Source organism: Bipolaris oryzae (assembly GCF_000523455.1).
Source record: "Bipolaris oryzae ATCC 44560 unplaced genomic scaffold scaffold_79, whole genome shotgun sequence".
NCBI lineage: Eukaryota > Fungi > Ascomycota > Dothideomycetes > Pleosporales > Pleosporaceae > Bipolaris > Bipolaris oryzae.
The window spans coordinates 29,057-56,707 of record NW_006911355.1 but is presented as its reverse complement, the minus strand read 5'-3'; the positions used below and the strand labels follow the sequence as shown (position 1 = coordinate 56,707).

At 50.2% G+C, this 27,651-nt stretch overlaps 12 protein-coding genes across 12 annotated transcripts; 4 read left to right on the top strand and 8 right to left on the bottom strand.

Annotated features, from left to right (window-relative positions):
* Nucleotides 1-467: 467 nt before the first annotated feature.
* On the bottom strand, nucleotides 468-4,497 carry COCMIDRAFT_97244 (uncharacterized protein; the record flags this gene model as incomplete). Its single annotated transcript, XM_007690501.1, has 4 exons — nucleotides 468-2,266; nucleotides 2,305-2,510; nucleotides 2,563-4,318; nucleotides 4,380-4,497. 4 exons carry the CDS (start codon nucleotides 4,495-4,497, stop codon nucleotides 468-470), a joined length of 3,879 nt encoding a protein of 1,292 aa, XP_007688691.1.
* A 544-nt stretch (nucleotides 4,498-5,041) lies between these two features.
* COCMIDRAFT_37408 (uncharacterized protein) lies at nucleotides 5,042-6,222 on the bottom strand (the record flags this gene model as incomplete). The annotated part of the gene is made up of 5 exons (XM_007690490.1): nucleotides 5,042-5,069; nucleotides 5,119-5,352; nucleotides 5,412-5,705; nucleotides 5,768-6,143; nucleotides 6,195-6,222. 5 exons carry the CDS (start codon nucleotides 6,220-6,222, stop codon nucleotides 5,042-5,044), a joined length of 960 nt encoding a protein of 319 aa, XP_007688680.1.
* Nucleotides 6,223-6,471: 249 nt separating this feature from the next.
* Nucleotides 6,472-7,456, top strand: COCMIDRAFT_5925 (uncharacterized protein; the record flags this gene model as incomplete). Its single annotated transcript, XM_007690474.1, has 4 exons — nucleotides 6,472-6,512; nucleotides 6,563-6,814; nucleotides 6,870-7,117; nucleotides 7,170-7,456. The coding sequence occupies 4 exons, from the start codon at nucleotides 6,472-6,474 to the stop codon at nucleotides 7,454-7,456; spliced, it is 828 nt and encodes a 275-aa protein (XP_007688664.1).
* A 925-nt stretch (nucleotides 7,457-8,381) lies between these two features.
* On the top strand, nucleotides 8,382-8,678 carry COCMIDRAFT_37406 (uncharacterized protein; the record flags this gene model as incomplete). The annotated part of the gene is made up of 1 exon (XM_007690489.1): nucleotides 8,382-8,678. One exon carries the CDS (start codon nucleotides 8,382-8,384, stop codon nucleotides 8,676-8,678), a length of 297 nt encoding a protein of 98 aa, XP_007688679.1.
* Nucleotides 8,679-9,016: 338 nt separating this feature from the next.
* On the bottom strand, nucleotides 9,017-9,489 carry COCMIDRAFT_97225 (uncharacterized protein; the record flags this gene model as incomplete). The annotated part of the gene is made up of 2 exons (XM_007690500.1): nucleotides 9,017-9,137; nucleotides 9,206-9,489. The coding sequence occupies 2 exons, from the start codon at nucleotides 9,487-9,489 to the stop codon at nucleotides 9,017-9,019; spliced, it is 405 nt and encodes a 134-aa protein (XP_007688690.1).
* An 827-nt stretch (nucleotides 9,490-10,316) lies between these two features.
* COCMIDRAFT_5923 (uncharacterized protein) lies at nucleotides 10,317-11,040 on the bottom strand (the record flags this gene model as incomplete). The annotated part of the gene is made up of 2 exons (XM_007690473.1): nucleotides 10,317-10,791; nucleotides 10,844-11,040. The coding sequence occupies 2 exons, from the start codon at nucleotides 11,038-11,040 to the stop codon at nucleotides 10,317-10,319; spliced, it is 672 nt and encodes a 223-aa protein (XP_007688663.1).
* Nucleotides 11,041-11,603: 563 nt separating this feature from the next.
* Nucleotides 11,604-12,384, bottom strand: COCMIDRAFT_37403 (uncharacterized protein; the record flags this gene model as incomplete). The annotated part of the gene is made up of 2 exons (XM_007690488.1): nucleotides 11,604-11,622; nucleotides 11,669-12,384. The coding sequence occupies 2 exons, from the start codon at nucleotides 12,382-12,384 to the stop codon at nucleotides 11,604-11,606; spliced, it is 735 nt and encodes a 244-aa protein (XP_007688678.1).
* A 698-nt stretch (nucleotides 12,385-13,082) lies between these two features.
* On the bottom strand, nucleotides 13,083-14,207 carry COCMIDRAFT_97320 (uncharacterized protein; the record flags this gene model as incomplete). Its single annotated transcript, XM_007690499.1, has 1 exon — nucleotides 13,083-14,207. The coding sequence occupies one exon, from the start codon at nucleotides 14,205-14,207 to the stop codon at nucleotides 13,083-13,085; it is 1,125 nt and encodes a 374-aa protein (XP_007688689.1).
* Nucleotides 14,208-15,127: 920 nt separating this feature from the next.
* Nucleotides 15,128-18,388, bottom strand: COCMIDRAFT_37401 (uncharacterized protein; the record flags this gene model as incomplete). Its single annotated transcript, XM_007690487.1, has 6 exons — nucleotides 15,128-15,507; nucleotides 16,156-16,581; nucleotides 16,644-16,858; nucleotides 16,904-16,986; nucleotides 17,085-17,663; nucleotides 17,747-18,388. The coding sequence occupies 6 exons, from the start codon at nucleotides 18,386-18,388 to the stop codon at nucleotides 15,128-15,130; spliced, it is 2,325 nt and encodes a 774-aa protein (XP_007688677.1).
* Nucleotides 18,389-18,950: 562 nt separating this feature from the next.
* On the top strand, nucleotides 18,951-19,759 carry COCMIDRAFT_97217 (uncharacterized protein; the record flags this gene model as incomplete). Its single annotated transcript, XM_007690498.1, has 3 exons — nucleotides 18,951-19,074; nucleotides 19,181-19,289; nucleotides 19,342-19,759. The coding sequence occupies 3 exons, from the start codon at nucleotides 18,951-18,953 to the stop codon at nucleotides 19,757-19,759; spliced, it is 651 nt and encodes a 216-aa protein (XP_007688688.1).
* Nucleotides 19,760-19,765: 6 nt separating this feature from the next.
* Nucleotides 19,766-20,872, bottom strand: COCMIDRAFT_97271 (uncharacterized protein; the record flags this gene model as incomplete). Its single annotated transcript, XM_007690497.1, has 1 exon — nucleotides 19,766-20,872. The coding sequence occupies one exon, from the start codon at nucleotides 20,870-20,872 to the stop codon at nucleotides 19,766-19,768; it is 1,107 nt and encodes a 368-aa protein (XP_007688687.1).
* Nucleotides 20,873-21,984: 1,112 nt separating this feature from the next.
* COCMIDRAFT_5916 (uncharacterized protein) lies at nucleotides 21,985-27,136 on the top strand (the record flags this gene model as incomplete). The annotated part of the gene is made up of 4 exons (XM_007690472.1): nucleotides 21,985-22,371; nucleotides 22,462-22,510; nucleotides 22,562-26,192; nucleotides 26,242-27,136. The coding sequence occupies 4 exons, from the start codon at nucleotides 21,985-21,987 to the stop codon at nucleotides 27,134-27,136; spliced, it is 4,962 nt and encodes a 1,653-aa protein (XP_007688662.1).
* Nucleotides 27,137-27,651: the final 515 nt, after the last annotated feature.

The window sequence follows — 27,651 nt, the reverse complement described above, 5'->3', positions numbered from 1 at the left end:
CCTAAGTCGCCCCGGGATGCGATCTTCCAAGGAAATTGGCATTGCCGCTCGTTGTCTCAATGAGTGCAAACATCCGCTCTTAGGCTTTACCCCATGTCAAACGGCATGCTTAGCTACAACCTGTTTGAAAATCTGGCACATTACCATATGTCCCGTGTGCGACTTGTGGATATCAGTGTGCATGTTCCTCCTCGGCCCCTTTGGACAAGGACAGCGACTAATCAATGGTTCTACTCGACAGCCCCGAGTAATTTCCATTGATGCGGAAAGAGTTTTCCGTTTAGCCCCAGTTTCCCCAGGCGCTCGGGACTGATACTCTAGGTGTAGAAATACCACACACAAAAGCATGGCTGCGTCAGCATAGTAGTGTTTCAAGAACACAGAAGACGTTGGATACAGGAAGGGAAATACAAACAAGATGGAATCTGTCTTATCTTTATAATCAACTCAGGCCTCTGAACTAAGTATCAACTGCTTGAGCCCCTCCGCCAGGAAGCAACCTTTTTGTCGAACCAAGTGGCTTTGGACCTGACTCTCACAAACGGTGTTTTCTCAATGCCGATATGAACTCTCCCGTCACCACCACCAATGAAACTCCCATATCCGTACCTTGCGTCTACTTCTTCGAGATGTCGAGCTCGGCCCCTTTTATCCAAGTACGATGTCCCTCGCATGTCTTGAACAGCTGCACTAGCGGCGAATAGTGCAATCAAAGAAGCGATCGATGTGGGCAACCGTGCAAGATATCGGCCAGGGCGACGCATGTACACCATGACTGCAACAATAACGTAGGTACATAAAATGGCCTCGGAAATGATAAACATTGGCATCGAGACGAAGAGGCGTGTCTCCGGCGCTATGCGCCAGCCTTCTGGTGCCAGTGCGTTCTGAGTAGGGCTGGGTATCAACAATTTGTCTTTATTGGTCCCCATCCAGATTGCAAATAGAAGGGAATACGCTTTGTTCAAGGGACCTTCTATGTCCTCAAACGTGGGTGGACCTTGCTTGGGATCGACCAACCGGCTACTATTGGCTGAATGGCTGATGAAGTAATTGATGAAGCCGTCGGCGAAGCTGTCATTGTGCCATCCGGCATTGATGGTTTTGAAAATGTATCTGTTCGACTGGCCAATGACATTGACGGGGTCATTGCTGAAGGTTTCCATCGGAATACGGTCATCTATCGTCAGGTTTTGTGCCTTCTTCTGCAGTCGACCACTTGAATCGACTCGAACAGTTGCAAATCCTGTCATTAGTTTTGGTCGACAATGCACAAAGGCTGCATTTTGCTTGTTCAGCGCCATTGGTTTTACCTCTCCACAGGAGCCATCGCTGTCTCGAAGCCATCCCATGACAACTGACCCCATGCATACTGCTGTATCGGCCTGAGACGCATTTTCGGATGGGCCTAAAATGACCACCAGCTCGGCTGCACTTGGCCCAGTAACGCAGCTGCCTGCCTCGGACGATATTGGGCCCTGGCGCATGTATGCGCCCATCTTGGTACACTGGACAGCTTTTCCGGCAGGCGAAGTGACTGTGATATTTATCGATGGCGCAACACCCTCGATCGTGGGTGATTTGCTGATCAGGCCAGCTTGGAACTGTTCATCAAAGTCAAGATTCTGGCATTCGAGCTTTGCGCCAATAGCTCTAGTTCTTGCTTCAACTTGTTCTTTTGCTGACTGTACACCTTCTGGTATGAATGGCAAATAGAACATGGTATCATCAATCCACGGAGGTAACGCTGTTCCTTCTCTGACGTGCGAGTCGGCAACATAGAACTGATCTTCCCCGTTACCACCCTGATAAGCACCAGATGCTTGCACATCGCCAAAATTTCGACCATCTAGAGGACCAATCGAGCCATTGATTGGTACAAATTTGAAATCAAGCGGGCGACTGGTAGAAATGGCGTGTTGCATGTCGATAGTGCGTTGGTTGAAGAGGCCAGCAAGACTGACAGCTAGCAGGTTGGCTAGCAACGCCATTGTGCACACTGCGGCGAGGACGAAGTGTTTTGATTTGAAAGCCTTGAAAACGACTAGCTGTGGTGGAAGAGAGCTGTAGTCAAGATCGATCGACCTTTTCGCACGCGCGTTGCAGCCTTGAAGTTCTTCGATCGGTTGTAGCATGCAGAGCAAACGGTTAAACAAAAGCCAAATTGGTTCGATGAGCGTGGCTATGGCTGTAGGTAAATAGTTTTCCAACAAATTCTGCACAATCGTGTTGGGTGAAGGGAGGGGCAAGCCTGCCTCAGTCAGCACTTTCAAATACTTCCGGTTGAGCGACAATAGATCCTACCCTGCAATCGAGCTTTGGCGAATATTATAGCGAGGAAAATGGCTAACCCTAAGAAAGTGGTGACAAGCGGACCGGCTACCCAGGAACTGAATTCAGTAGGCCTGACAGGCTTCGCGATGCGAGTCACTGTATTACGTTGCTGTGTTGGAAGCGGCCATTGATTGCTGCTATCGAGAACTTCGGGTGAACGGCCAAGCTCGACGATACTGTCTACAATTTCAGCAAATTCCCCATTTCCTGGTCCTGCTCGACACTTACCCGGTAGAAGTCCCATCATCAACAAGCTTGTATCGCTTTTGGCCCAGATGCTTTTCGATCTCTTCTGACTTACAACAATCCAGTCCTTCTATGTCGGCCAGTAGCGGCTCGTTATCAGCAACCATGGACATGATTGCAGCGATAGTACTAGGATTCGAACGAAGTGGCTTCCTCCGGGTGACTGAAAGATATAGCAGCGCTATCGTCGCCAGTGAAACTACACCAAGAAACCCCTCCACAATGTATACAAATACGGGTTCGAGCACAACAGCTTCTGTGTTGTCTACCACTCGTCCGGTGACGGTTTCGACGGAGCGAAAATCCTGGTTCAATACTTCTCTCATCGCACGAGAAAACATGAGTCTATAGCCATCTGCGTAAGACTTGGCCAAAACTTTCCAGTCTAGGTATTCTTCTAAAGGGCGATTACTGAGGCTGAGTGCCAAGCCCACCATTGGCTGTACCAACCCAGCACCATTGGGGCCAGTGCTCAAACTTAGGTTTGTTCGCGCGATAGGATCAAAGTATTCAGGCATGGCTTTGGTGGGCAGGAGGTCACCTCTTACTTCATGCGCATTCGAGATGCTGTTCATTAGCTGTTCCAAGAGGGTGGTGTTGAAGATACCATCCTGCAGGGGCTTCTTCTCGCCGACAGGGTCGACCTTGGATGGTATCAACGTGACGGCATCGACAGTTGCGATTGCATCTTGTTGGTAGTAAGTCGGCCAACAGTAAATCGCCGTTACATTCTGGACTGGATCCGTACTCTTGGCTTTGTTGCGCTGTATAGCCGCATAGAAAGTGCTGTTGCTTGTCTCCGGACAGTATTGATCCAGAGAGTAGTCGGCAAAGCCAAAAGGATTCCAATAACCCACGAACATGGCCGTAAACTCTTTGTTGCGCAACACGGTGTCGTCTCCATATGCCTTGTTCAAGCCCTCGGTAAGGTTTCCAGTCAGGCCCAGGTTGAAGGAACATCCATTAGAACTGTTCGCAATGACACCAGTACGAAGCGGTTTGGTGCTCATAACGGCAGGCTCACAGTACAGATCCAAGCTATACATTGTCGTCGGCGCCGTCCAATTCCCATACGGCACAGTTTTATTATCCGTTTTCGAAGCAGGTGTCGGTCGGAACGGAGCAAGCGTATAGTTCCGGCCCATATACTGTGTCAGCGTCTCATTCAACACCGCAATGCCATATGCCGACTGAGCAAAGCGCATTGTCAGCGTCGACGCCTGATCGCTAGCAGGCACAAACGCCGTTGAGCGGTCAAACGGCATCGTGTCGTTGCGGGTAATCGAGCGCGTGGAAAATATACCAGCTTGCGTAGGTACAAGCCCCCAGGTTACCAGAACGACCGCAAACGAAGCCCAGAACACTGGCCAATGCTTATCTCTAGCCGCTTTAATCGGGACCAGAGGGAGAAAGTCGAAGGGGTACTTGAGCAGGATCGAGTCCTTGCCCAGCGCCCCGTTTTCCTTGCTGAGCTGATAATACGGCTCCATGCGTTTGGTCTCCAGGTCGATCCACGCCCAGTACATGCTGAATATCACAGCGACAATGGTCGGAAAGTACAAGTATAGGAATGTCCGGCTTAGTGGCAAATCGCTGATTCTCGGTGCGAAGATTATGCCTTGGTTTTGTTGACTCCGGGTCAGTAGTATTTGTACTACGGCGATTAACGACCAGCATATTAGTATGGTGAGGATGAGTACTGGGGCGCGGAGTGCGGTTGGTTTCCATCGTTTGAGCGCTGTGTTTTTTTCTTGTTAATATCTGCTCGTGATGCAGTATAGATGTTAGATGGGACGTACCCGGGTCTTCCGAACTGCTTCTCGAAAAGATTGATACCAAAGCACATGATTTCTTTGGTCGCGTAGTAGCATCAGCGACGCTTAGCTGCGCCACGGATGTATCACTAGTACCATCCATTGTGAAGGGAAAAAACGAGAGGCAAAAAAGCAACAAGGGCCAATGAAAAGGGAGAAAACACAACAGAAAAATTAGACAGAAAGACACTAGGAGTTGAATTGATACTCTCTACATGTTGACACGATAGGTACTTATTCGCAGTTCATCGCAGCATAAGCGCCCCCAAATCTCGAGGCGCCTGCTGCGGCGCAGTAAAACATGTAGACCAATGGTTTAGCGACGACGTTCCTCATGTAGCCTAGAGCGATGCCATCAGGAACACAGCGATTAACGTTATCTGACTACTGTCCAATACGATTGCCGTAACACAGCGGCAAGTGGATACATGCTTTCCTTTTTAGAGTAACTATGCAGGTGCGGGTGGCTTTGCTGGCAACAGGTGTGATGATCCCCGGTGTTGTGTGCGTGGTCTTGGCATGTGAGGCAGACAGCCTTGCGATACACAGGAATTATGTACACGGCAATTTGCAATGAATTTGATGAACAATTTATCGAGATGTGGATGAAAGGTGCAGTCGTTGTAACTGAGACGAAGCTTGCTGTGTTAGCGGAACGCCCCGACTTCGCGTCTCCTGCAATATGGTTAGCGGTTTCGGGTACAAGGCTTTTATACACCCTTACCACCACGTCGTAAAGTTCACAGTCGAGACATCGATGCCCAGATCTTGGAGGACGCTAGTATCTAGATGGCAGTCGTAGGGCCGAATGGTACCGTCTTTCGGTTCTTCCTCAGGCTTGAAGGGCACCATGTTGTCGAGTGGCAATCCCATGATGTCGGCAAAAGTCTCGCAGATTTGCCATTTGGTCATTTGGTCTTCTGAGCTGAAGTGAAGGATTCTGGGGAGTTCACGGGTTCTGGCAAAGTTGTCAGCAATGATGACTAAGTGATTGTATGTGAAGTTCCTACTACTTACGTATTGGTGGGATTCAGATATAGCTTTGCTATATCACGACATACTCTGCCGACATCCTGAGTGTTGGTAGGATATCGGAGTGCGTAGTCATCGACTTGGATCTTGGGTTCACCTTCGCCTATTTGCTGAGCGTTCCAAAGCTGCGACATGAGTACGTTGACTGCGCTTTCCTTGGGCTCATCACAGGCTCCGTAAAGGACAGGGACTCGAAGGACAACGACTTTGTTCTTTGCACCGACGAGTTTTGCAACATCAAGAACAGCTTGTTCGCCTTCTAGCTTGGTCTGGCCATAACTAGCAATGGCCGTCAGCCTAATCTCGACAACACCATTGAGGCTGCACCCGAATTGACTTACACATTTGGCGGGCTTGGGGTGGCGTCGACCTTGTAAGGAGCCTCACCTGGACGCCCCGGAAAGACATAATCTGTGGACATGTAGATGAGCAAAATGTCCCGAGCTATGGTGGCTTGAGCCAAGGCGCGGCTGGCCTCCACATTGAGCGCTCTTGCTGCTTCCGGGTTCGCAGTGCATGAGTCTGGGAAGCGATTTGCAGCACAATGGACTACAGCACGAGGTTTGATGTTGTCTAATGCCTTTTCGATCTCTCCATGGTCTTGAATGTCCAGTTTGATAACATTGGGTGCGGTTACGCGGTTCAAACCAGTGCCAATCGACTCCCAGCCATCGAGGAGGAATTCTCGCTGCACTTGACGTCCGAGCAGACCACTGGCTTTGTCTTAGGGTCAGCCAGCAGCGTGAGACTTGTCAAGGCTCGCTTTACCTCCAGTGATTAACGCAGAGTACGACATGCCTCGACTATCGAAACGAAACACAGCTATCAGGATGTTCGGCTGTTTTTCCCGGCGAGAGAGTTGTGCAAGTTTGGAGACTTGAGAGATGCAGTTGAAAGTGACTGGGGAAGGGAAGGGCCGGGGCGCTGTCACGTGCTAGCGAGACGCCCGAATCCCTGCAAGCTCACCGCGACGGCTCGACTGTCGCGAAGTAGCTGCGACTTGCATCAATCGCAACAACACTCCTCCTCCACCACCACAGCAACAATGTCGACAATAGTAAAGGAAGCTTCTCAAAGCTCATATCCGTGAGTATTTCCCTCGCCATATCATATTTACATTCATCTAATACAGACAGCCCCGTCATTCCTAAGGACTTTAATGGAAACCAGCCAAAGACGATCCGTCTGTATCCTTTGAGCAATTATACTTTTGGAACAAAAGATGGCCAGCCAGAAGAGGACCCCTCTGTCCTTGCGCGGCTGAAGCGCCTCGAAGAGCACTACTCGGAACACGGTATGCGACGAACGTGCGAAGGCATATTGGTCTGCCACGAGCACAACCATCCCCACATCCTCATGCTGCAGATTGCGAACGCTTTCTTTAAGCTGTAAGTATTTGCTGCGATATGATTCACATACTGCAAATGCTAATGAATGCGACAGCCCTGGTGATTACCTCCGCGCTGAAGATGACGAGATTGAGGGTTTCAAGGCGAGGCTAAATGAGCGCCTTGCGCCCGTCGGCACACAGTTCACAGGAGAGGGCGTCAACGACGAATGGGTGGTTGGAGACACATTGGCGCAGTGGTGGCGGCCCAACTTTGAGACCTTCATGTACCCCTTCATCCCCGCCCACGTTACCAGGCCCAAGGAGTGCAAGAAGCTCTACTTCATCCAGCTTCCCCGCAGCAGTATGCTTGTTCCTACCTTTGTTCGAGTGATTGGATTGCTAATTATGTGCAGAGGTCCTCAGCGTTCCAAAGAACATGAAGCTCCTCGCCGTTCCCCTGTTCGAATTGTACGATAACACTGCTCGATACGGACCCCAACTCTCAGCTATTCCACACCTACTCTCCCGGTACAACTTCGAGTTTGTCGACGAACAGGGCAATGTCGCAGCGTGCACACCTGGTGTAGGCCCACCAGAGGGATACCGTCCACAGACCAAAGTCCTGGCAGGTGGAGATGGTGAAGACGTGAAGATGGAGCAAAATGGAGATGGGACTGCTAGCGACATCACGCTCTCATAGAAGTCTACCAGCGTCTTCTCAGCTCTCCCTTTCTTTCATACTTGTTTATATCTGGTGTTAGGCGTTATGATAGCGCACATGGCAGTACCAGAGTTTCCACAACAACCAGACCCCAGCGAATGAGTCGAGAGTTTTCGCAGATGGAAGAAGGGTTGCCTCCAACCGAAGCAGGTTGAGAGGATGTATTATTTGGATCGAGGTTTGCTATTGATGTGGACTTCCCCTTGATCAGGCGAATGAGAGGTGTAGTGATGATCGGAAATGAGCTCGAAGACGTCAAATGATGCGCCAATTACCTTTTGAGCCCTGGTACCTAAGTCATTGATGTGCTTCCCATGGGCCGGAGTGGGACTTTACCCAAGATGAACCCTGTCCAACCTCAGCTCAACTCAGTCTAGTCGAGAAGCGGGAACTCTGGATTTCCTCTAGCGGTAATTTCAGGGCTCACAGTCCAAAATCTGCAGCCGCAAGTATCTCTCTCTAGTGTCATCATGCCTCGTACAGGATTGATTCTCTGGCGCCACATTCAACTCCCCCCATCTAATATATCATGACATCCTTGAGTTCACATCTCCCCTCTTTCCTGCGTCACATTTCCAGCTACAGTCAACAAATCGCATTCAAAAGTCTACCAGTCCCTGCTTCGTGATGTATTATAAGACTTCCCGTTCGCCTCCCCTTGTTCCTCTCTCCAGTTTCTCCAAACTCAAGCGCCAGAAAATCACTCTTTCATCCCCCACCCAGGATTGAAAGCTGTTGATATCAAAAAAAGAGGCTTTCTTCCCCCTCCCCAAACCCAACTCGCCAAGGCACGCACACACTCCGTCCACCCGAGTCACTGTACCTTCTCCCTCCCCTTCCACACATATAACTCAAACTAACTCCCCTCCCCCTCCCAAAAAAAGTCTTAACACGCTTCTCAACCATGTTCCTCCTCAAATTCTTCTTCGTCACCCTCTTCATCACCCTCACCTTCTTCTTCAAAGATAAACAATATTACCACACCCGTCCCGTCGCCGAGCAGCAGCGCTGCATCGACTTTTGCTACCGCGCCGGCCGCACAGATGTCATGCACATGAAGATGTCGTGCGCTTCGTGCATGGAGCGTATTCACAATAGCGTATGCTATGATTGTGCTAAAGCGAGGTATTTGGCACTGCCGTATAAAGAGGAGTATCAGCAGTGTTGGAAGTGCTACAAGTATGCTGGGTGGAATACTTGAAAGGGAGGGAATGGGAAGTTGTGGTGGTGGGGAGTCGCAAGGTGGCATGGGTGGGGGGTTTTGTGGTATGGGGGTTTTTATTTATTTTGGGGGGAGGGATTGAGATTGGTGTTGTTGAGGATGAGAAAGAGAGAGAAAGAGAGAGAGAGAGAGAGAGAGAGAGAAAAGGGTATTATTTTTGGCATGTCTAATTGAGGGGATGGAGTTTTGATACAGGCTGTGTTATCAAATCATGTATAAGTAAGAAGGAAACACCAAATCCTCCTCGATGAACTTTCTCCAGTCTGAGGCCTCTCCCACGTATGTACGTTTGTTGGCTCTAGGATCGCCAATGTACCTCACGCCTTGGGACAATTGACTCGAACCGAAGCGAAATGCCCAGAGCTACACGCCTTGTTGCGCGTCGACCACTTCCAGCCCTTGCAGTTGCTTCCGCTGTGAACACTGACTTCGCATTTGCTATGTTATCACTGTTAGTCCCGCCCCCCCCCTTTCAAAAAAAACGAACAGAAGGAAAAAAAACTCACCCGATATCTGACTTGAACCATGAGAAAATCGACCCGACATTCGTAAACGCCAAGCAGCGATCTTGACCCGGCATAACATTCACCATGTAGGTGCGCCCACCGTTATCATCGCACTTCATATCGTCAAAGACCCAGATCTTCGCCATGTTCTTCGGAAGCGAGCCTGAAAGTGGGCCGGTGGCTGGCCAGGGCGGTTCGAAACGCTCGGGCATGGGTATAGGGGCGGGAGAGGCCATGGCCATGGCAGCGAGGAGGGTGACGAGAAGGAAGGTTAGGAAGTGCATTTTGAAGGTTGAAAGAGTGGATGTGGGTGTTTGGGTAGATTTGAAGGTACTGTTCTTGCGGTGGAGAAATGGGAGAAGGTGGGGAAGGGGCGGAGTTATATAGTTGAGTGTCAACATGTGTTATTGCCGTTTAAGGCAGTTACGGTGAAAGTGAAGGTGGTGCTTGCCGATGCTTTCCGCATGTTCCCCATGTGACCCATGTAACCCGAGTGAGTGAATAATCGAAAGAGTAATGGTTGTTTCTTTCATTAATGTTTCAAGTATTTGTGTGTTGTGGTCGTTAAAGAAGTTGCTGCATGGCGAGGCGCAGGGGTGAACAAAGGTACTTTCCGCGTTTGTGCGGTGTGAGGGACTAACGCGTGGAGATCTTATACTCCTTCTTTCTAAACATTGTATTGGTAATATATGCAATGCATATCGTATGTGTTTGCAAAATATTATGCTTTCTTAGCAGATTTGTAGCGGTATGTTAGGGAGCTGGCTGACGGATTTGGATGTGGTAGTAAGTAGAGCGTGCAGCTTAGGTCTTACATTAATGCAAGTACAGATACACCAATCACCATACACCCTCGAATACTCACATAACAACAATGAATTTTCCAATGATTCTTGGACTTGGAAAAAAAAGTTAATGTACGGCGTTGAAGCTTTTTGACGGCCATCATAAGCTATGTCATAGATCAAGAACTCTGGATGTGAATTAACGTTTTCATGTTATTGTAGTTGACCCGCTAGAATGATGAAAATAAGAGTAGAGTGCGCCGATACAGCAGCCAAAGGACTGTCAATTGAACGGCGTGGTGGCTAAGCACCCATGTATCGTGTGCTCAGCTACAGTACTGAGCACCCATTTCCTCGCCGAGCTTGACATCGTCACCATCCACGATGATCTTCCTGACGACAACGCCTACAACGTCCCACTTGCTATTGGTATCGATGGGTAGACCCGAGTCCCTCCGCTTGCCCGAAGCATCCTCGCCGCCTACCTCACGTACGACTTCCCAGTTGTTGTTGCCAACATCGACGAGCCTAGCTCGCCTATAGCTCGCGTTGGCAACCTGTCGATGAGCGACCACAAAGCCGACTTCGTCTTGCTCCTTGATCCACTTCTTGGCTTCTTCATCTTGCCAGACCTTCTTCAGAGCGGCTTCTGCGTCTTTCAGCATTCTTACACTTTGCTCTTCCGCCTCGATGGTGCCGGCCTCGGTGCCCTTGTCAAGCGGCTTTTGTACTAGGTGGGCACCACCAAAGCTCTCAACGAAGTGACCGTTCTCCGAGTTGAAGAAGATTACGTCTTTGTACCTACAGGGAGTCAGTACACATTACCTATGTTGTACAGAGAAATAACGCGTACCATCGCGTGCCTACATCATCGTAGTCACGGTCTTCTAGTGTTTTCGGTGTATGCTTGGATGACTTGGAGACCAACTGTCCACACGAGACTGTGTTGGCAGGGAGGGGTTGGGGCAGAATAGCCAGATCGGGAATGATTGAAGGAGACAATGGGCCTTCCAGGTAGCTGGGACGGCGGGAGTACTTTGCTGCAGCCATAATGAGGAGCTGTAGGAGCTGTATGGGGAGATGTGGGAGTTGTAGGAGTAGTTGGAGAGTTCAGAGATATGGATTGAGTGATTAGAAGGGGACTTCGGGCTATGTATACTGCTGGAAACTACGAGATGCGGAGGTGCTCTCGTGAGGGGTCATCAAGCTTTATGTGATCTCATAGTACCACTACCCGTTTGGTAGAAACCCCGCTCGCCATGGCGTGTCCGATCGCCTCAGGTCACGCTCATGCTGCATTGGCTAACTCTGGCAACAATGAGGCCATCTAGATCACAATGCGACGCGTACCTGCATCAGGATGAGTGGTGTGATGGATCAGGCGGTCGTGATGAGGTCGAAGACATGGCGTGTTGTACCTAAATGCTCGCTTCGAAGTGGACCCGGGAAGATCCTACGTTACCGGCGGATTCCGACAGCCCTTAGCTTGATGTCATCTTCCAAGCTCACGTGCACCACCAATACTGCGCAAACCATGATAATATAATTAAGCATTGGTATATCTTAGGAGATTCCTGAGTAGAGAACATATATACATCTACCCTGCTCCCTGCTCAAAGCTTCTGACGTCTTCTAAAGCCATCAGCCGCACATCTTCGAGGCTGCGCACCGCACTCACGGCTTCATTCCCATAGCTTTGGCCCATGCCTCCATAAGTGGCGGCCCTTTGGCACTGAGGCCCTCTTCAATGTTCAGATCCGGGTCGGCCTTAGCCATGGCGCGTCTATATGCCTCACGCTCGCCAACGCGCTTGAGCCACGCCAGAATACCCTGATACTCGCTCAGATCCACCGGTTCAAACTTGCGCATCGTCGTAAAGCACCACGCGGTCATGGTATCCGCAGCAGTAAACTCATCGCCCGCGAGCCAGGTGTTGTTCAGTAGACGGTTGTTGATGTGTTGCAATGCATTCGCGGCGCGATCAGCGACACCTATGTACCTGGGATCCTGCTCGCCGACCATTGCCCGAGCCGAAGTCCTCCTAAATAGGATGGGATGTAAAGTTCCATTCGCAAAATGGAACCAGTACAAGTAATCTGCAAAGTTCTTATGCTGCGGCCCCAGTGCCAACCGGCCATTGGCGTACTTTTGGATGATGTATTCGCTGATGGCACCCGATTCGGCAATCTTGACGGGATTGGAGGGGTCCGTGAGATCCTCGAGTACAGGAGAAGAGCCGAGGGGATACACGGCTTTGAGCTCAGGCGGAGAGAGTAGCGGCGAGCGTTGGTAGAGCTTCAGTTCATAGGGAATGTTGAGCTCTTCGAGAAGCCATGGAATGCGCTCGCCTTGGCCGACCTGGAGATGGTGCACGACGAGCTTTGGGGAGGACATTTTGGAATTTGGTATAAATTCGATGGTGTTTGTGCAAGAGAGGGGTATGATGATCTTTTGAGATTTCAACTCTTTTGATATCCTCGGGTCTCGGTGATCGCCGTATCCGGTAAGTAGTTTCTACTGTGGGCTCCGCTGACTCTGATTCGATAGATCGGCTTCGAAAAACGATGGATAGGTCTTTGTGACTTCCATCTTGACCTGTCTGGTCATTTCTGTCCTTTATATCTGGATTCATTAGGCAACTAAGTTTTGTCTTGCGTAGGATTGGTTCAACCTCTCCGTCTGACATGTTGTAGCTGACAATCACACTACGGGGAGGGGGAGACTCGGCCGAACTACATCATGACGAGTATTGATTGGCCAGATGTTACTACACCCTGTATGCTGCAACTTTTTGTCCGAGCGCAAATTCTGGAGATACCGCTTGCATGTTCCTGAAACCGGGACCGTTGAAGATAAATTATTGTGATCTTCTGCATGCAATGCGCTGCATGATGCATCACGAATCTGCATCGCTCACAATCGATAATGCGTGGAAGAAGATGGGGATAAAGGAATTGATATATATTCGAAAATACAAAGAGCATCTTTGGAGACGTTCGAAATCGGCTGAACTCAATATTATCTCCGTCAAAGCAGAAACCACCACCCGATCGTATCTTGTCCTCAACACCCTCAACCACCCAATAAATCCCCTACCCCACCCGTCTATCCACCACCTCAAACTCCACCCCATACTTCCCCACCACCCAATTCACCCTCTCCACAACCTCCAAGCACGACTTACAAACCCTCTGACTAACAAAAATCCTCACCACCCCGCCTTCGACCCCCGGACACACCTTATACGCCCCCGGCTCATCAAAATCCCCCATCTCAAACCCCGCAGACCCCAAGTACCGCGTCAACCAAAAAGCAATCAATTGCATCTCTGCATGCATCGCCCACCGGCGCTCCAGCTCCAGCCCCAACATCTTAGAAAGTAGCACGGCTTGTTGCGTCCAGATGTCGCCATCGATGAAGTCGGTGCAAGAGTCGGGGTTGGGTCCGCATTTTGAGGCGTAGAGCTGACCGAAGAGGCGGACGGCGGCTATGGCGCCGTCGTCGGGGCTTTCGTAGGGTTGGCCGGTTTTGTCCCAGGCTTTTGCGGGGAAGGCGTATGTTTTGGAGAGTGTGACGTTGAGGGTTACGTGAGTGGAGTAGTCGGTTTGGCGGTAGGCTTTTGAAAAGGATATGTCGGTGAGGGTGGGGAAGTTGGTTCCTGAGAGGGAGATTTGCTCGATGGTGGTGCGATTTCGTAAGTGTTGGGTTTGGTGTTTTAGGGAGTCTAGTTCTTCGCGGCATGTGGATAGTTCATCTTCTTTTTCCTTGAGGTCGCTTTCTGCTTCGATTCGTCGTGAGACCTCTTCGTTCCATTTTGCCTTGTATTTTTCTAATTCTTCCCTTAATCTCTCATTTTCAAGTGAAAAAATTTCTAGTTTAGATTGCGTTGAGTCCACCACCGGTGGACTATTGGTCGTATTATTGTTGACAAGCTCGGAATGTGAGTCTTTGCGCAGCTGAGAAATGTCTCCAACAGCCGTTTCTTTGTCCTTTGCACCCAAAGACTGCGTCTTCTCTACTGAACTGCCACGTGACTGATCTACGTGCTGAATTTTAATACGCCGAGTAAACTTCGCAATTGGTCTCTGCGAAACACTACTACTACCGCTCAACGACTTGTTTATGCTATTCTTGACAACGCACGCCTCCTCAGTCGACTGTTTTAGGTCAAGTGCAGCGATTCCCGCAGTAAGAATTTTAGTCACATCTTCAGTCATCTCGGGGTGCCTAATCCAAATAAAACAAATAGCTCCAAGTGGCTATAATTTTGTTCTTTTTGGAGGAATAGAGCAATGATGCAACGACTAGGCAACAGCAACTTCGGCTCAGCCTTGCGACCTCCCCTCGCCAAGCCGCATGATCCTGATCCAATCACCCGTTGCGTACACACGCCATCTTGCCAACTTTATGTAACAGGTAACTTGAACGCCTGAATTGGCCTTGCACAACATATTGACCGGTGGCATACGTGTCAATACGGAAGCAATTTGTTCATGCAAGGCTGATCAGGGCTTGGCTCCGCTGAAGACATATGGTTATAGGATCGTAGGTAGCGAATAACGACTTGGCAAATTCTCTAGAACCGCGCGCGATAAATTCTCAATCAGTAGATTTTGCCACGTGATACGTGTGAGAGTGGCTGGAAAGTTTCTGGCTAAAGGCGTGGTAGTTGAGTTGCTTCTTTTTGGACCTCGCACATACTCTGAAAATCGTGATTTCTGCTGCATTCGGAATGTCCTAGAGCGCGATACATTGTTAGCTGTGCGATAATTCAGAGTAAGTTTGGTCGCTTCTTCCACTTTGCCCATTCTATTTATCTCTGTTACTCCATGAGGTTGATCGAAAGTTTGGAAAAGAATTAAGGCTCGAGATGTTTTTTTTTGGGAAGATCGATGGGCATCAGGGCTGTTAGAATTTCAGAGTATTCCATTCACTCTCTGAGATTGAGCAAGAAATTACACGTGAGAAATACATACTAAATTGATACAATTTTAGATCGCATATGAAAACCGTTGAAGTTCATACCCATCAGTATCGGATACATTGGAAACGACGGTCGATTTGATCTCATACTCAGAGAAAACAAGCCCATCACCACCTCAGGAATTTGTGACAACCCTTACAAACGGCTCAGCCTCTAGTCACTCTCTTCTCCATGATCTTCTCCACAATCTTCCACTTCATCTACATCCTCGTCGGTTGTATACCATCCCTCGCTATCAGCGTCCTCATAATCATCCGACCAACTTGCGTCACTTTCACTATCCGAATCAGTTTCCTCATCCGTTTTTTCATACGGCTCTTCCAACGTGATACCCATACGAACCAATTCAGCTTCGTAAGTAGCCTTGTCGGCCTGTCGCTCGCGGCGCATCTTTCGCATTCGAGGCCTCCATACTCGATTCATGAAAGTGACAAAAGGCTTCTTGTATCCAGCCCATTTCTCTTCCAACTCCACGACAACTTTCTCAAGAAGTTCAATGTCGTCGCGCTCGAGATCATGGATTTCCTCCACTTCTTCGGGCGTCGGGCGCGTGAATCTTCCCCATAACTCATCTCGAATTCGATAACAACAAGTATGTGTGAGTGACAGTTTCTCAAATGTCAAGACTCGAAGTATCGCAGAAGCCATCCGTGAGTTGTTGTGGTTGTTGTCGACAAAACTGAAAAGGTATGCCTGCTCCTTTCGCAAATAGTATATTCGGAATTTCCTTCCAATCGCACACCCTAGTACACTACAACCATCTTGTGAGCAGTAACACTGACAATTGTCATTATTTTCTGATGATAGAAGCATTGAGAAATCTTCGCTGTACTCAGATTCCAATGTCAGGATATCCAAAATTTCTCGAAAAAGCAAGTGAGCCGGGGTCGTGAGATGCATTGGATGCAACCAAAAAGGGTCAGCACCATGCCTCATGAGCCAGCTGAAAGATGCAAATACTTTGGGACTCCACCCGGTGTATGATAAAAGTGCTATAGCCCAAAGGGGGGTGCCAATTCGACTTTCTCGGGGAAGCCATGAATTGTTAGCAAAGCCGATGGATTCCAATCCGCGGTGACCTGCCTGCCAAGCGGATTGCATCGATAAGACTGTCGAACATGTATCGTGATATAGCGACGAGGTCTCGTCGGTTATGTTGACACTTTCAAAACCCCTGGTACTAATTTGATCATCTGAACCAGTGTTGTCGTCTTGGTAGAGATGACTCGCGATGCGATGGTAAATCTTGGTCAACGAAAGATTGGTCTGTCTGTCATGACCCTCAAATTCGAAGAACTGCCGTGTTATGTCGTTCCAAGTTCTCCGTGTTATAGGAACTTCGTAGTTCAACAAGACCTCGATGGACTTGATATTCTTCATTACGATAGCCGCGTACAAGAGCTTTTTTAGAAGATTTTGTGATAAATTTACGTTGGGATTAGATAGCATTGTGCTCAGGCCTCCAGGCCATGATGCTAGCGCATACACAGAATCGAATCTCGCGAACAAAGACACCCAGGTGTCAACACCTGGAGCTTTCAGGCGAGTAGCGAAGTCGAGTTCTGACCTTCGCAATATGACCTCATGTTGGAAGTCATCAGTGAATGCTAGAAGCAATAGTGAGACAGAATGTAGAGATGGAATCTGGAGTTGCTAGCTGTTAACTTACTGTTGGAAAACGACTCTAATTGTAAAAGAGCTGACATGTTGTCAAAGACTATCTGATATGAAGGTATTTTCGATTTATATTGTGCAAGTCGTGAGAAAGACCAGCCTTCTGCCCTCTGTGCAAGACAAAATAAGACATGGCCATAGAGCAACTTCCATTCCTTTACATAGTAAACGTACTCCAATGGTTTTGAAAGCCAATACTCTACCGGGGTGCTGTCTCAGTTAGTAGGCTTAAGCAATGAGCTTTGGAGAATTCACCTTCCCTCGGCATTTTGATCGTCAAAGGGTACACCTGCGTCGAAACACAGATCAATGATCTCAGGCACAGTGCTCATGAATTTCTCTCTAGAGTCCACCCAATTTATTGCCACATCCATCAGGTCAAGAACAGCCCGTGTTTCATTAGTTTGTGGGAAATAAAAATGGCGCAAACACATACATATAAAATCCCGTTTCCGTTCGTATCAAGATCAGTAGGACAAGCGCCCTTTCGAAACTCTTGTTGAAGTTCAGGTGCAACTGTTACAAAACTGGTTGCCATATTGCGACGTATTGGCCTGGAGGTATTCCGATACACAATGCTCTTAATTGCAGACCCTAAGATTCTGAACACCGGCGAGTCACTCGGAACCACAGCCCGATATCTTAGCACGGGTGCTAGTGAATTCCAGCCCCCTTTTCTCGAATACTGCCAACCTATCTGCACACAGAACTTTAGCAAATTTTTATAAATAGAAAGCTGGACAGCAACGGATCTAGTGTAGTCCCCGTGTGCGAATCGAGGACAGTCTTTGTGATGATCATAAACTTCATCCGTCAGGACCTTGTACCATCTTCCGGACTCAACTTTCCGCTTCCGTTTTGAGTGACAGTGGTATGAATTAGATTTCCTAGTTTGGATGAAGCCGCTTTGTTTTGAAAGCTGGGATGTACGCTCATGGGCTCCTTCGTGCGGGAAGGCATATACTGTTGATGACGATGTGAGGGTCAACTTCCGCGAGGACGAGTCGCTATTCGCCTATTTTAGCATTAGCATCTACAGATTCTAAGGCTGGGTCTTGAACTTCTCACCAATGGATATCAGCCAATCTCCCCAGATACACCGTCTTCTAAAAGGTGAGCTCGTAGAATCATGATTTCATTGTATATTTTCGACAGATCAGGGCCTTGCGAAGCAACGTCTCGACGAATCATTTGCAGCGCTTCTGTATGTTGGTTGAGGGTCTGTTCTACCCTAACCGCTTGTTGTTGTTGAACAATGAACTCAGAATGTAGGTCTCTCAGCCGACGTAACGTGCCGTCAAGGCCAGCACACTGTAGAGCCAGAGCTAGATTCTCCTGGAACCTTGTAAGCGATGATTGCACCTCTTTGAGATCTTCTTTCCTATACGGCCAGAGGATCCTTCCCTTCATAGCTCGAAGTTGAGTTTGAACACCATCTAATTTTGAAGCGGGGTTTCGTTTCTCTACCATCCTCGTAAGTTCGTGCAACATTTCTTCGCATTCCTTCAGTGCCATGTGTAATTGTGAAGACGGCGTGTGATTGTCGATTTCCAGTTGTTCTTTGACCTCATGGAGCCCTTCCAGGATACCCTCAAGGCCTCTAATTTGTCTTCGAATGTTCTCAACATCGCGAGGGAAGCTTTTAAACTCGGAGCAGTAATTGTAGAGAATTTGGCAAGTCTGCAGACCAAGTGAGATTATGCCGACAGCAGTACCGGCGACTGAGAAAGGGTCTGCCATGTTAAGGAGGAAGGAGTCAATTGTCCAGTTTACAAGCGAGCTAGGAGAAAGCCTATCTAACCTTCTCATGCAAGGCTGAAACACGCAGGGAAACGTGGGGCCAATGTGGCTATGGCAGTCAATCAGCCTTGCGTTATGGCATTCGACACTGAAGTATTTCCATAGGACGAGCGTGATGATACGCAAATATTTTAGCTGGAACAGTGCCCATGGCTTGGGTAAACGGTCTGGACGGAATCGTGGACTCCTTCCTACGGATTGTTACTTTTGTAATTGTGGCCAGCTGAAGACCCCGCTTCATGATCGCTTGTTCCTTCTGTGATCCTTCATACATGTAGTGACACCCAATCGATATGCATGCCAGAATTGGCTACAGGATGCTACCGACCAATTGAAAGAGACAGCTCGCTTCTGTTTTCGCAAACATCGTCACAGGCTGGAGGGCACACTCCCTCACTAGCGCCTTCGCGACGTGATGCATGCATGATTCCGCCCCACCAACACTCCGCTTCGACCACGCATCAACCCCTCCACGACGCCAACCCAATCCCCCAACCCGACAATGGCGCGCGGCAAACTGATAGTTTTCGAGGGCTTGGATCGCGCAGGGAAATCTACGCAGTGCGAGAAGCTTGTTGCGGATTTGCAAAATGATGGCGTCAAGGTGCGGCACATGCGGTTTCCTGGTACGTGTATGCCCTCATAGGGAAATTTGGTAGTAAATGGTTGCAAAGAAGAAGCAGCGATATGGAGATCAATGGGTCAAAGGAACAAGACTGATGGTGTAATCAGATCGAACGACACCGATCGGACAGATGATTAATAGCTATCTGAGTGGGCAAAGCGACCAGGAGGATCATGTGATTCATCTCTTATTCTCTGCCAATCGATGGGAAGCAGCGTAGGTTATCAACAACTTCCGAATGAGCTATTGAAACTAATTACAACTGAAGCCCATCTATTCGAGCAGAGCTTGCTGCTGGTACTACGGTCATTATTGACCGTTATTACTACAGCGGATGCGTGTATTCGGCTGCCAAGCAGAACCCCAACATGAGCCTCGAGTGGTGTCGGAAACCTGATGTCGGACTCCCACGACCAGACCTGTGTCTCTTTCTCGATATTTCTGCCGATGATGCGGCGAAGCGAGGTGGCTTTGGCACGGAAAAGTACGAAAAGAAGGACATGCAGGACCGCGTGCGAGAGCTGTTCGAGACGTTGATGCAGAAGAAGGAGGGCGAGGACTTTGTGCGCATCGACGCGGGTGCCAGTCTTGAAGAGGTGGCAGCAAAGGTCAGAGAACAGGCCGATCGGTGCATTGAGCGAGTGGCGAAAGGACGATTGCCGCTACGAACAGTCGAAGAATGGTAAACGTATTCATCCATTGTTTGACGCTAGCATCTTATCGTCATCCTCGTTCACGTTCTCGACCCACGTCTCATCGAGGTCTTCGTCAAACTCAGCATCCAGGTCGTCAATATCAGGAAATTCGTCGACCTCTTCTACGGCGCTACCCTCTGCTTTCTTTGTCCGCTTTGTCTTGAACATGGCTTTGATCTCCTCCTGGCCATGCACCCTTAGGCTCAATTCTTTCATCATGTCAGACCATCTGAGAACGGTATGGCAGCTTGGGCACGTTCCCTCAATCGGAATGAGTGCGTCTTTGTTACCTTCTTCTGCAAGGAATCTTTGCGATAGACAGGCCACATGTGAGACGGAACGGCAGGCCTCCATGGGGCAGATCGACACAAGTGTTTTCTCTGCATTCGCATTTTTCTTGCAAACAGTGCAAGCTCTCTTTTGACCGTCTGCAAGCATGCTTCTTGATTTTTCGACGTACGACTTGCAGTCTTCGTATGCAACTGGAATTGCTCGTATGACGTTAGGTATGAAATGTGTGCGCATTTCATTTTGGACATCTGACGCGAGGATCGGAAGCTCGGCTGGCGTTAGTCCAACCGTGATGTAAGTTGGCAGCTTTGTCTTCATCTTGGAAATGTGTCTTTCCCACTGCGCGAAGACGTCAGGGGCAAAGAAGCGGATGTGTAGGGGCCATCGGCTGAAACTCCCAACCCCTAACAGATGATGCAAATTTTTCAATCGTGCCTCGAGGGACATTGGTGGGCGGGGTCTCTTAGCGGGCGAGGCATTCTTTTTACCCTTGTACAATTCGTCTCGTCTTGCATCGCGTACATCTCGCTCGATGTGGCGAGTCGCGTGGGTGTTTTGCCACGCCCACTCGAACTGCAGGGCGGCTGACTTGGAGGGGAACCCTGTGACGATGCAAGTCATTTCCCATGGCCGCTTCCCTTGCATTGAGGTTCGCTTTGCGCCGCCCTTGGTAGATCCATTGTGCTGGCCCAGACGACGTGCCGGATTAGGCGTGCTGCCGATGTAAAAGGCCTTGCGGTTCTTGGAGCGAAGCAGATAGCAGCAGTAGAAAGCCGGGATAGGTCGACTTTCTATTTTGATAGTACTGGCCATTGGACGACCTGGCAAAGGGCGTGAGGTTGAGGCAGAGTGTTGTTGTCGATGGCATCTAGAAGCGGCAACGGCCACTTAGGGCTGACGGGATGGTGCAGATGGGCAGCGCTGTGATTGGCGGGGCCGGGGTGGTTCCCGATGCGACAACCTTGCGCTCGGCCTTCTTACCTGTAGTGCCCATGGATCCCACGACTGTCTGTTGCAGAAACGCGATGCTTGATGACAGCCAGTCTTGTGTCCGATACGGCTAATGAATTAAATCAGCATGAACTGACGATGCTTACAGTTTGGTTCGGCAGTCTTGAAATGGGCGGCGACGCAGCCAGCACTTTGTACGTGCCGGCTGGAACATGTTATACAATGAATGAACCTGCCCAGCCATTGACCAGGCGTACAGACAGGGGGTGTGTGCGCGAGCATAAGGTGTAGGAGCCGTCATGCCGTGGCCAAATGGGGGGCGTGTACGAGGTCTGATGCCATCCACCATGACTACCGCGGCCGCGCCCTTTTGATATTGTTCAAATGGACACCAGTGCCATGGGTGAACCAACCCCAAAAACACGGGGCAGTATGGCGCAGGCACCATTGGGATTTCGCACACGCGACCGATGATCGCGCACCGCCGGAATAAGCGTCGATGGATTTGAGTTCGGTACCTTGGGTGTGATAGTGCATCCGCCGCTAGCGAGGCATAGTAGGGAACCTCTCGCACCTTTCAGCGGCCCCATCCATCCTCCTCATACCTCGCCGCTTCCCACGAGACCGCGCCACACATACGTACCTGTCCACACCCACGTTCGTCGCCATTACCTAGGCCTACCATCTTCCGGGCGTGTCATTCTACACAAGACCAGTGAACTCCACGGCCCGACTTGGGTCAAAAGCGGTCGCTTGCCGCTCCAGAGCCTCCATGACTGCAGATATATCCCCTCGATAGCGCCCACCACCACCGACAAACCCAATCCCGACTGCCATCGCCTTATCTAGAAATACCCCCTTCACCGTCGCGAGGCCGCAAATAATCCCCACCACTTGTCCTGCCAGGTGTAACGAGTAGGGAAACGGCCATGGTCGACTTTATACCCCAAGCCGGGCCTCCCACAGGCGCTACAATGACTACCTTTCGGGTCGCCACGGACAATGGAGCGTCGGACGGAGCCCCTGGAGCATCAAAGTCAAAAACGAGCGGCGGCGCGACACCTGCCACGAACGGCGCGCAACCGAATGGGGCAGGCACCATCCCTCTGAGCGCGCGTAAGGCAGCACCACTCGATCTCGCTACGGTGGAGCGCAGAGGGCATGGAGCGCCAAACAACCTGCCGCCTAAACAGAACCGTCTCTTCGGCCTGCGCGAAGCTCCTACCTATCGACCGACCACCGAGCAGTTCAAGGACCCCGTCAAGTACATCCAGAGCATCCGTGAAGAGGCGCAGAAGTACGGCATTGTCAAGATTGTTCCGCCCGACAGCTGGAACCCAGGTTTTGCAATAGATACAGAGGTGAGTGCACGCGCTATACCCGATTGCGCCTGCGCCCATCTTTACTGCTGTTAAGATGAATTGTTTTTGAGCCAAGCTGATGCGGAACAGCGCTTTCATTTTCGCACGCGACGTCAGGAACTGAATTCCGTCGAGGGGGGTATGTACCAGTCAAACTTTGCCTTATTAACTCAAGTCTGATCGGGGCTAGGTACACGTGCCAATCTGAATTATCTGGATCAGCTCGCCAAATTTCACAAGCAACATGGCCACAGTCTCACACGCTTCCCAAGTGTGGACAAACGGCCATTGGACCTTTACAAACTCAAAAAGGCCGTTGAGAAGAGGGGTGGCTTTGAACGTGTCTGCAAGCAGAAGAAATGGGCTGAAATAGGACGCGACCTTGGCTACAGCGGCAAGATAATGTCTTCGCTGTCTACATCCCTTAAAAACTCGTACCAAAAATGGCTGCACCCGTACGAAGAGTATCTACGGTTGGTGAAACCGGGTGTGCAGCAGATGCTGGAATACGAGCACGGCGGACCGTTCACACCCTCACCAGCACATTCGCCTGTCAAGAAATCGCTACAGGGCACACCTGCAGCCAATGCCACCGAGTCGCCTGCTATGAAGGCCTCAGCAGCTCTCAACGCGACTCTGCACAGTGAATCAGCTCCAACCCCGCCGCCCGAGCTCCCAAAACCAGCCATGCAGTCGGGCTTTACACCAGTAAATTCCGGCGGCTTTACAGCGGTTAACGCGCATCCACCACTTAAGCCAACTACGCAGCCCTCCACCCCAAGTTCCTTTGCAGTAGTCAACGCACCAAGCAGTATGCATCGAGATGTGCTGGAGTCACGCACTTCCACGCCGTTGCGCAACGTTGGCAGCCCAATGTTGTCAGCTGACAACACTCCTGATTTGCGGCCATCAGGTATCGGCTCGACGCCATTGTCCAATGGACATCAATTCAACCAGCTGAAGCGCACCCTATCCCAAGATGCAGATAGCAGTGCAAATGATGATGCAGACGAGGCAAATGGCAGGCGCAGTAAACGACTGAAGAAAGACGCTGCCCCCACTGTGGCCGGCTCTCACATGACTCAGCCTCGCCAATCCACGCCAGGCCGATCATTCCCTCGTGTTCGTGCCGCAGACGAGCGCCCCGGCGATCGCTGCGAAAATTGCGGTACCGATAACGACCCCTCAAACATCTTGCTATGTGACAGTTGCGACTCTGGCTATCACGGCTACTGCTTAGATCCACCAATCAAAGGCATTCCTGCCTACGACTGGCACTGCCCACGCTGTCTGGTAGGCACAGGCGAATTTGGGTTTGAAGAAGGGGGCATATACTCGCTCAAGCAGTTCCAGGAGAAAGCGCACCAGTTCAAGCAGGGCCATTTTGCCACCAAAATGCCCTTCGATCCAGTCACTAACGCACCAAGACCGGTCACAGAAGATGACGTTGAACGCGAATTCTGGCATTCAGTTGCGAACGTGACAGAGACCGTTGAAGTAGAATATGGAGCAGACATTCACTCGACGACTCACGGCAGCGGATTTCCAACCATTGAGAAGAACCCACGAGACCCCTACTCTACGGACCCGTGGAACTTGACTGTTTTGCCGTATGCGCCAGATTCGCTGTTTCGCCACATCAAGTCCGATATCTCAGGGATGACAGTGCCTTGGTTGTATGTGGGAATGGTTTTCTCAACTTTCTGTTGGCATGCCGAGGATCACTATACGTACTCTGCAAACTACCAACACTTTGGAGCTACCAAGACCTGGTATGGTGTGCCAGCCGAGGACACCGACAAGTTTGAGCAAGCTATGCGTGAAGCAGTACCAGAGCTGTTTGAAAGCCAGCCTGATCTCTTGTTTCAACTCGTGACTCTTCTCACTCCCGAGCAACTATTGAAAGCTGGAGTCAAGGTTTATGCAATTGACCAACGTGCTGGCGAGTTTGTGATAACCTTCCCCGAAGCTTACCATGCTGGCTTTAACCATGGCTTCAATCTCAACGAGGCGGTGAATTTTGCGCCAAGCGATTGGGAGCCATTTGGGGAGCATGGTGTGCAGCGTCTCCAGGACTATCGACGTCAACCGTGTTTCTCTCATGATGAGCTACTGCTAGCTGCGGCCTCGCGCAAGGATACGACCATCAAGACGGCCAAGTGGCTTGGCCCTGCTATGCAGCGGATGCGCGATCGGGAAACGCGATTGCGGAGAGAATTTCTCGAAAAACATAAAGCTGCTAAAACGCACACTTGTAAAGTTGATGGCAGCAGTAAAGCGGATGCGCCCTGTGAACTTGACTTCATCATCGACGATGCTGACGTGCACGAGGATGAACTAATCTGTGCTTTCTGCAAGTGCTACGGCTATTTGTCTCGCTTCTATTGCCGTAACACGAAGAAGGTCTTGTGCCTACAGCATGCTGGATGGTTTGAGTGTTGTTCAGATCTTCCAGAGGCTGATCGTTACTCCGGAGCCAAGGGCCAGCATATGCTTATATATCGCATGCAAGAGGATGCTCTGACGGCGCTGGTTGAGAAGATTGTGGACAAGGCAAGCACACCCGAAGTCTGGGAGTCCAAGATGGAAAGTCTCCTTGCCGAGGGACCACGACCGCAGCTAAAGTCTCTGCGTGCACTTTTGCACGAAGGAGAAAAGATTGACTGGGAGCTGAATGGTCTTCAAGACCTAAAAGACTTTGTTGAAAAGTGTCAAGAAGTAGCTGACGAAGCGGTCCTGTACACAACTAGAAAGCTGCAGGCTCGCCGCAAAGCCGAACGCCCTGGTAGGGGAAGACCCAGCAAGTCCGCTATTGCAGAGGCGGATGAGAAAGAACGCGAGTACCGCAACGTTGAGAACATTCAGAAACTTCTTAACCAGGCCAAAGATTTAGGATTCGACAGCCCAGAGATTACCACACTCCGAGAACGCGCAGAAAGCATTGTGGAGTACCAGAACAAAGCGCGGACTGCCTTACGCGACCGGCCTGCTGAGCAGAGCATTGCACGACTTGATGAGCTCCTCGAAGAGGGCAAGGGCTTCAATGTCGACCTTCCTGAGCTTGAATCGCTCGAAAAGGTTGTACAACAACTGAGATGGCTACAAGAAGCACAGGATTTCAGAGTCAAGCCGGCACCTACTCTCCAGGAAGTCAGTGATCTCATCAAAAGCGGCATCGAAGTCGGAATGCCTGAGCACCATCCGGACCTTCAGTTCTTGCAAGACAAACGCACGCAAGGCGAGTTCTGGGAGAAAAAAGCAAAAGAGCTTATGGAAGTGGAGCATGTGCACTATCAACAACTCGACGCTTTTTCCAAGCAAGCGACTAACTTGCCGGTGACACCGGAGACACGAGCGGCCATGGATGCAATTCTCAAGAAGCAGCGGGACGCGCAGGAGCTCATCATGTCCTTGTATGAGCGAAGCAAGAACCCAGACTTCACCCAGCGACCCCGATATATGGAAGTTCGCAATGCCATGGAAGGGCTGAACGCACTGAACTGCAAGCCAGCTGGGACCAGCGACCTGGAGAAAGAACAAAAGCGTCATGAGGACTGGATGCGGCGAGGCAAGAAACTCTTCGGCAAAGCCAATGCACCGCTTCACATCTTACATGCGCATATGAAACAAGTAGATGAGCGCAATCGGGCTTGTTTTGACCTTTCTGACCAGCCCCGCATGCCAGTGGAACCTGCTTCGCGTGAACAGAGTCCAGCAGAAGGAGAAGAGGTGGATGGTTCCGGGTCGAGCCGAGACGTCTTTTGCATCTGCCGTAAACCCGAAGCTGGTATGATGATTGAATGCGAATTGTGCCACGAATGGTAAGTTTACCGGATAGTGCTCTTGAATAGCGTTCGCTAATAAAAACAGGTACCATGGCAAGTGCCTGAAGATTGCACGCGGAAAGGTCAAGGAGGACGACAAGTACACATGCCCAATCTGTGACTACCGCGTAAAGATTCCGCGTGATGCAACCCGACCGAAACTCGAAGACTTGCAGTTATGGCAGGACGAGCTTCAAGGACTGCCATTCCAGCCAGAAGAGGAGGAGACACTCGAGTCGCTCATTGAACATGGCACCAAATTCCGCGATTACGTGGCGCGATATATCAACCCCATGATGTCAAGCCCCGATGAGCTTACTACACAGCGATTCTATCTGCGGAAACTTGAGGGCGCCGAAATTCTCCTTGCGAATGAGATCAACTTCTTCCGTCAAGAGCTACACAGATGGGCACCCGTTGCACCAACACCGCCACCGATCCTACAAGTATCTCTCTCGACGCGGAAGCCTCGGCCGACAAAGCAGCAAAAGCTGATGAACCAATTGGGAATAACTAATCCAGAGGATCTTCCACAGCACTTGAGGACCAAGGCGCATCAGTTCAAACGCAAGGAAGGAGATGTCACCAAACCCTCGAGTCCACCACCAGGATCTGGCGAACAATCACACACGCCACCTGGAGAACCTCGCCAAAGCCAAGGCGACAGTGAGTACTTTAATCCGGCTACTACGTCGGCATACAACAACTCTCCGACGTTTGCTACGACGGCCCCTCTTAACTTTGGCGGAGGCTCTTCTATCGCACCAATCGATCCAGGTCTTTTTGAGAGCTCAGGGCCAGCAGGCCCGACTAGTCCGATGCAAGATCCATTCAAGAGCTCGGTCAGTGGGCACGAGATGTTTGGGGAAGCGATGGAGATGGGCGGTGGCCAGGCCGAGGAAGCCTTGGCCGTCACTGAAGGCAACAACTACGAGGATTAGTATTCCGTTGATTACGATGTTGCTTCCCCTGGCGCAGGGCGTAATTTCTTTCACGCATAATAGGACGGCGTTTCGGCATTTCTTATCTCAGCCGTTGTACACTAAGGGTTTGTTACTGTTTCCGCATGCTTTCCTACGATGGCATTCCCTGCTTAAGCGAAATTTTCTTTATTTTTTCATGGATATACGTGGGATATTGTAGGTGGATTTTTGGGCTGCTGTTCTGTTCGACTGGTGGTACTTGTTGCATGCAGATGAGGTGTTGAGGGGGTCACGACAGAGCAATGCGGCCAACATACCCATAAAAGGCGCGTAGTAGACTAGTCGTTGTTGTTTTGATTTACTCTTCATCGATAACGAAGAATTGGTAATTACCATGCTAAAAAATTGAGCGCTATGCGGTGCAAGTTGTTGGCTGGGTGCAGACGAAGTGATGATGCGGGGATCTCGGAGGTTTGCATGGTAGCGCAACCAAACTACTGACAAAGGGCCCGTGCACGACATTTCTGATGGCG